The 8,556-nt window shown below is 31.7% G+C and overlaps 1 protein-coding gene across 1 annotated transcript; it reads right to left on the bottom strand.

The window, feature by feature from the left end:
- Positions 1-330: 330 nt before the first annotated feature.
- On the bottom strand, positions 331-3,920 carry LOC133802046 (2-alkenal reductase (NADP(+)-dependent)-like). Its single transcript, XM_062240277.1, has 5 exons — positions 3,539-3,920; positions 2,928-3,105; positions 1,922-2,088; positions 1,238-1,320; positions 331-989 (listed from the first exon to the last, which is right to left on the bottom strand). Exons 1-5 carry the CDS (start codon positions 3,761-3,763, stop codon positions 611-613), a joined length of 1,032 nt encoding a protein of 343 aa, XP_062096261.1. The 5' UTR covers positions 3,764-3,920; the 3' UTR covers positions 331-610.
- Between the last annotated feature and the right edge of the window lie 4,636 nt (positions 3,921-8,556).

The following is an 8,556-nucleotide window of genomic DNA, read 5'->3' on the forward strand; positions in this document are numbered from 1 at the left end:
TAGAAGGAGAGTGAAAATCCCCTACTAATAAAGTTGATTTTTAATAAAACATTACTTACATTTTACAAAAAATGATTACAATCATTATTATGTAGATATTAGTTTGCAATAAGCTTTTGCACAATCCCGGCTATAATTGTTTGTAATCTTTGTAAAGACAAGTGCACGATCACTTTTCATAAAACTAGTTGTGTGAGTGAGTACGAGTGTGAGTGTGAGTTAATTTTTATCAAAACATCATTCCCTCCCAGTATAAGATCTTTGGCTCAACTACTGCAGATCTATAATTTGATATATAACACTACTACAAAAATCTACTGCCACCCGAAAAGAACATAATATTCCCTTGTTTTACATCTATTGCAATAAATAAAATACATTAAACAAAATACACTACAGCTTTTCAACTTATTGACACACCCAGGATAATAGAAAGGAAACAAATAATAACTCATCAGAAATATGACTTAAGGGGGTCTCAAATATAGTAAACAAAGCAACTTGCCAAAACGGTACTGTGTGAAACATGAAAAAGACACAGTGCAAGTATAAACCATTCAGTTTGAGGTATGCTTGAGCCTTATGATAACATTGATGCTAACAAAGCAACTCAATCCCGAGCGACTAGAACTACCTGTTTTCCAATGTTGCGACCAGTGAAGAGCCCTACCAAAGCAGCTGGGGCACTCTCCAGCCCTTCAGCAACATCTTCCACATACACAATATTTCCTTCTTTGATGTAAGGCAGAATAAATTCAAGAAACTTGGGGTATAGGTGATAATACTCGAAAACCAAAAATCCTACCATTTGAGCTCTTTTCCAGACAAGATTCATAAGATTATGGACACCTTCAGGTTGTTCCTGGTTGTACTGTGAAATCATTCCACAAACTGCAATTCGGGCGTGGGCCCTGATGTTTTGTAGAACAGCATCAAGCATCTTTCCCCCAACATTCTCAAAGTATATATCTATTCCTTCTGGAAAATACCTGTCCAAAAACAAAACATAATTGAAATTTTTATTCTGTTCTTGTAAACAGAATTGGCTTATTTCTATTGATATGACATTAAAAGAATGGTCACATTGAAAAATAGAAGAGGCACCATCAAAACAAGATTGATATAAAGATAGTTCTACAATGTCAAAAACTTCTCAAGAACAGAAATTAGTGAAATTTTGATCACAGTACATCAACAAAAAGTTGCATATGACATCTGTCAAAAAAGCATGGCTGACCTTTTCAACGCGGCATCCAAGTCAGGCTCTTCTTTATAATTGAAAGCTTCGTGAAAGCCAAATTTGTTCTTCAACAAATCAACCTAGGGTAACGAATAAATAAGAAAAGAACCACAATTAAACGAAAAACAAGCCTAGGGTAGCGAATAAATAAGAAAAGAATTACAATTAAACGAAAAACATGATAATGTAAGTGGTTCCGACAATGGAGATCAGACTTACAAGTGCATAGAAAAGCTGTGAATTTACAACAAATATGAAATTAACCAGGACAGGAGAGTAAAGCAAAAGACTTACAGAAAAAGTGAAAGAAAGCAACCAATAATCTAAAGCTTAATAAGCCAAACCATATAATAGTTAAAGAGGAGATTCCTCTATTCTTCCATGCTATATCTAATACGATTTTTTCACCACAACTTGTAACCTCAACTTAATTTACAATTACATAAAAAGTATAAAATACATAAACAAAAACCCAAGTAATAGAAATTGCAAAATTCTCCCAAAGTCATGGTTTATATCGCAACAACTTAATTTGAATGAAAATGATTTTATAAAGTTATGTTCCAATGTAAGTTCAAAGGCATTTGATTCTAAAGTTTGACTTGACCTCGCACCCATAGATACCACATCAAACAACTGTTGCAACAAGAATATAGGTTATATTGGTTGGCAATTGGAAACCTTATCTTTGCTTCCAGCACTCCCAACAACATAGCAACCCAAGAGCTTTGCGAACTGCCCAACAAGCTGACCAACTGCTCCTGATGCTGCAGAAATAAACACATATTCCCCTTTTTTCGGAGAGCAAATCTCGAAGAAACCAGCATAAGCAGTCATACCAGGCATACCTATATTAGACAGACCATCCCACATTAAAAAAACTTATTTAATTCTACAATCAAACTGACACCGAAAATGGCATAGAAATGCTTAACTTTAGCATCTACAGAAAAGGGGAAACTAGGCACAAACATACATAAAAATAAGTCAAAGTAGATTAACATCAATGTTTATTTTCTTTTCTATCTCTATCCAACCAATGTGATCAAAGAGTTGCAAATAAGATGATTCTCTAAGTTTTATTCGTTAAAGCCATTTCTGTTGCCAAGTGGTAAAGAAAATGGTGTTAAAATTCTACATTCACGATAATGGTCAAAATTTGGAATGTTTTCCACCAAATTGGACATATTTCTAACACAACAGTCATGCTAAAGCTCAATTAAAAAAAATAAAAACTTTTCAATGGTTATCCCGGAATACAGCAAAAGTGTGAGTGTAAACTAGAATCAATTATTTAACCAACAATTTCCTCCGAGTCCCTTTTTATCTTGATGAAGCTAGACGAACATTTATTTTAAAGTATAGAAATGATAATTGCACGAATTGCTTTTCATTTTCAAGAAAATAATAAATTACCATGGTCAAACAACAATTAAAAACTTTGTTTGCTTTGGTTGGGAAGAAAGGAATAGAATGGAATCGAAAAAAAATCAATTTTCATAGTATTTCCTTCTTTGCTTTTAATTCAGGACATTCAAATCGCATGTCCAATAGAAGGAATGACTAATAGGAGAAGCCATTCTAATGCATAATATTATTATTTTAAAAATATATATTATTAATTTATTTTTACTCATATTTAAAAAAAATTATTCTGTTTCCTAACTTTTATGCAGAAAAAACTTACCGAGAAAGCCAGTATAATAAGACAAAGGCATATCGGTATTATGAATTTTTAACAGTGTGTGTGTTGCATTTATAATGCTATGCTCTTCCCACCCTGTCATTCCCCAAACCAAGTCCCCTTCGTTGAAGTTTGGATCCCCAGATTCCAAAATTTTACAAACTCCATATCCAGTGATAGGCTACATTTTTTAAAATCAATGTTAGTCAATTCACCGCATAACATGGGAGAAAGAACAAATAAACATATTATATTATATAATTTACATGAAAAAATAAAATATAAACAAACCATGTCACAAAATAATATATCATTTTTTATTTGCTAGTATATATCATTATGAATAAAAATTAAAGACACTGTCACTCAAAGTGTTAGGAATTACTTGCTATGCATCATGGCAAAGGAAACATAATCGATAGTCAAAGGGGCTACTTTTACTCAATAGTATAAAAGAATTCCAAAAAAAATTCTCAGAAATAACACCAAATGATGAATTCCCTCATGAATAGTTTAATTTAATAATATTCTTTTAGAAAAGTAAACCCTAAAGAAATCTTAATAAATTAATAATAAAATTGAAGACGAGTATGTGTTAAGGTTTGAATACTGACAAAACCAGGCTTGAAGGGCTCGACATAAGAGCCTTTGTTTTGGTTGTTCATACGGGGTCGCATGTACGGATCGCAAGACAAGTAAAGATTCTTCACCAAAACTCCTTTGGAACCTTCTGGAAGCTTAAGTTTGATAGTGGAAGAGGTTATGACCATGTCTGATTCTTTGGCAAAACCAGACACATAGTCCTTCAGCAACACCTGCTTATTGCTCACTTCCGCCATTGCAACTCAGTCCTTCACTCTCTCACCCTCTTTCGCGAAGAAGAATCAATTACCAAATCCCAATATAAAAGGGGGAAGAAACGTGTTGCAATTTTGAAAATGTGATTCATATTTTCTCTCTTTTTTTTTTGACAAAAAAATTGTGGTTCACATTTGAGATGGAAAATGCGTCGTACTTTATCTATGCTATGCTTCACACTGCACATAGTACATTTGTTGGAGTTTTTTATGGGGAGGGATCATCCCCTGTTGATCCCACTGCTTTGCTTAAAGTTGGTTATCAATCATATAATATTTTTAAATGGGACCAACCCATTTTAATTTGCATTGGACGATAATAATGAAACATTATAATATACTAGGAAGAATAACGTAAAATTCAAGTTTAATTAGTTTTATTTATAAAATTCATTAATTTATATTTAATTTTTTTAATTCACATATAAATTTTAAATAAATAAACAATGTCATTCATTATATATATATAAACATATATATACAAAAATTAAACAAACTTACTTTTTTCTATAGTTTTAGAAAAATAAAAAATAAGATAATTTTTATTTTTAAAAATGTTATACACTAAATTTTGAGACAAAATAAATTGTCTCAAAATGTAAGCTGGAAGACATAATTGTGTTAAGGTCGAACATGTATATGTATATGTAATTAAAATATTGATGCCACACAATCATTATGGCTCGAAGTGGAGGTTGAACTCGGAAGATCGGTGACTGAAGGCTCTGACGATGCTAGGTGATTACGTTTGAGTAATTGAATCCTACATTTGTGGAATTATTTGTATATTAGTTAAGTCAGACCAATTCTTATGGGATTTAATATATTTCAAATTTAAAATGTATATTGTTGTAACTTTCCTAAAAATAGGGGAAATAATATTTGATCTCAGTCTATAAATACTGATATTGTTCACTTGAAAGGGACACACAAAAATCTTGTACTCAAATTATGTGAAATTGCCCTTAGGCTTTAATGCAAATTATCTAAATATTAGTGACTCATGAACTAGGTAGATTTAACTAGTAAACCACGTAAAAAATCTCTTTCTTCTTCTTTTCTTCCTAATTTGCTTATCAAAGCTTAATTGCTCTTATTTTTAGTTGAAAAAAATCTTCGTCAACAAAAAAAACCCTTAAACCAAGGGTATATTATATACAAACTATATATATATATATATATTAGGTACAAGCAACGTGCAATACACGTTTGCTTAGTTTTATTTAGAAAATTTATTACGTATTTTTATTAAGTTTTTATGATTATCATATAAATTTTAAATAAATAAATAATATTATACATAAAAGAGTGACACAAACATTTAAAAAAAAAAATTAAACCAAAACATTGTTTATAGTTTTTTCATTTAAAAAAACGATAACATTTTTTTTATCACAAACTACCATATTTAAGGTACAAAATATTCATGATATTATTCAAATCACACTTCAATGATTGGAGAAGAAGCTTTTTTATTCTTAATAAAAGATAAATGTTATTCTAATTTCTTATTTAGTTACATAGTCATACTATTTATACACACGACACTTATATATAATGCAGCACCCTACGTCACTATGGCTGCTTCCTAAAATGATGATTGGCCCTGAAAACCAACACGAGTCTTTCCAGCGTGTTTTGTCCTGACTCGCACGCTTCCTAGAAAACTTCTCAGGAGGTCACCCATCATGAGACTACTCCAGGTCAAACACGCTTAACTTTGGAGTTCTCAAGTGGGTAGCCCATCACTTGAGAACTCCAAAGTTAAGCGTGCTTGACCTGGAGTGGCCTTATGATGGGTGACCTCCAGGGAAGTTTTCCAGGAAGTGTGCGAGTCAGGACAAAACACACTGGAAAGACTCGTGTTGATTTGTATGGCAAGTCGTCATTCCACGAAGCAACCATAGTGATGTGGGGCGTTATAAATGGTATTAGATCCTTGACCCAGCTGGAAGTGTGGCCGACCGACAATGACGTCGGACCCCTAAGGGGGGGTGATTGTGACAATCAGAATCCCGTGATCCGCAGGGGGAAAGACCGGGTAAGAAGTTGTGCAATCCCACATCGCCTGGGGAAGGTCCAAGTGTGATGATTCTAAGATTGTGTGGGTATGAGACTATACAATTGAAGATGGCTTAAATGGATTGGTGGGTACTACCTGTGCCAATAAGATGCATCTTCTTTTCGGTAGCCCATCACTTGAGAACTCCAAAGTTAAGCGTGCTTAACCTGGAGTAATCTTATGATGGGTGACCTCCTAAGAAGTTTTCCCAGGAAGCGTGCGACTGAGGACAAAGCACGTTGGAATGACTCGTGTTGGTTTGCATGAACAGGCGTCCTTCTAGGAAGCAGCCATAGTGACGTGGGGCATTACATATAATGTATTTATTATGTATTATATATTAGGGATATTGGCGGCATAAATACCTAAGTTCATGCTTCTGTTGAATTTAAATACCTAACGTTTATTTTTTGTATATATCTTCTGCCATCTTGAATTATCTCAATTTCTTTGTATGCTTGGTTGATATTTCAGATTGTTAAGGCTTAAGTTAGATTTAGGTATCTCAATTGTCTTATAATATTGATCTTTTGTCTTGTATTATAATTTTAAGGTGAATGTGGAAAAATTGGAGAGAAGTGACATTCTCAACATTTCTAAAATCTGATATTTTTTTCTATGGATTTTCCTAACCCGCATTTTTCTTTTTGAAAGGTTCCAAGCCACATTATTGTGCTAGTTCCTTAACTATTCAGGTTACTGTATGGTTAATCTGAGTATCATGGAGAATAACTTTTAGTTTCACTTTGCTCATGAATGAGAGGGAAAATAAAAAATATATTTAATTTTAATGGCTATAAAAATTTCATACCTTTGTATTCTTCGTAGTATACCATTTAGTAGTTATTTGTGGACAATACCATATTAGAAATGCCTAGATTTTTATTCTTATTGTAGAATGCTTCTTCTCCTTTCTCTAACATGTGTTCATGAGTTGATATGCATGCACTCATCCACAATCGTCCATGATTATATGCTAGTACAAACTCAAAAGTGCATCTAGATCATTTTTATTGTTCCGTTTACTTAGAAATTTGAAGTTTCACGAATTTTATGCTATTTGCCTATTCAATATAGGGCTAATCAAAATAAGGAACCACTAATGTCATATGAATAAATAAGATGTTTTTTAATGCATAAGAACATTTGTATCTAAAATAAGGCAAAATTTCATTTAACAATAAAGATTTGAATTCATAACGCAAGTTTGGAGACATGGAATTGTAGATGAAGGTGATACTATATTTGATTTAAAATATATATAGTATAAATGATTTGGATGCACGATTCATCTTCTATTATTTAATTTTCAATTGTTCTGTCTAAGAGTCGAGTGACCTGAATTTTTTTATACTTTGGTTCTTACTTTGATTCTTGCATTGAGCAATATTGTTATCATCATTCTTTTCACAGGGCTTCTCTTTAAATTTAGTTACTAGAATAGTTGAACTTTGACAAATTTAATTTATGGTGATTGGTATTTATTAGTTATATGCTCCCAATATTATCTAAAGTCATAACCAGTTTCAATGTCTTCGATTGGGTATAAGAGTTTTGGTCTGTGTATGTGTATCTATAAGAGGAACAAGAAAAGAGAACAGGACTGCATTTTAATGTCATTGGTGGGGGGTTTTTCTATAGATTTGGATCTTGACTAGGATTTGATTTGTAAATTTGTCTTGGAGATATTGGATCACGAAATCTGTATTTTCAAGGGGAACAAGGATACAGAATAAAACAAGGATTCACAAATGACTCAATGTTCACGGAAGGCATTTGTGATTGTGATTGTGATTTGTTCTGATCAACCAATATACTAATAATTTGGAGCAAGTTTCATGGTTCACTTTTTGTGTATCTTGCTATGTTTTTGCTTTTCATTTTTGAAGTAAAAGATGTTCAAGATTATAGAACTTTATTATGTATGCTTTCAAACTTAAATTAGAATTAAGATCTCATGAAGTAGCCACAGTCATGGTTTGAATTAGTTCTTGTTTAATGTAATACTTATGGTTTATCAATCTATTTAATATTACCTTTTGTGATTAATTTTGATATTTGTTTTATCCAAATACTATAATAAAAACCTTTTAATTTAAAAAAAACTTATAATTATCTTTACACAATACAATTAAAAATCTATTAGCTGGACTAAAATAACAAAATTTTATTACTGGACCTTTAATATGGTACTTATGGCTATTTTGGATACATATTATAAGTGTAACAAAACGTTATTATTTATATAATATAACAAACTAAAAACGCTATCAAAATAACCAATTATAACAGTTGATAAGTGTTATGCAAAAAGTTTAAGATTAAACTTCAAATTTATAACCAATTACTCTAACTAAACGTTATTATTTTAATATGATAGCAACTAAAAATGTGTTATTGAATACTTTAAGATAACATCGAACATAACATTCGAAAACTGTTATAGAAAAGACGGGACTTTTAATAACAGGGGATACGTTAGTGTTTTGAGAAGTGTTATGAATACTTCCGGTTAGCAGTTTTTAAGTGTTATGAATATTGTTTTTTCTTGTAGTTACAATAATCAGCACACATAATATACATATTAAAACACAAATCTACTATGTTCATACATCACTTATCAAATCCCATTACTACCAAATACACTCATACACATCATGCTCTCTATACTAGCGTGCAAATAAGGCACATAGGTTCAATTTAAACAATTAAT

This window comes from Humulus lupulus, chromosome 9 (genome assembly GCF_963169125.1).
Source record: "Humulus lupulus chromosome 9, drHumLupu1.1, whole genome shotgun sequence".
Lineage (NCBI taxonomy): Eukaryota > Viridiplantae > Streptophyta > Magnoliopsida > Rosales > Cannabaceae > Humulus > Humulus lupulus.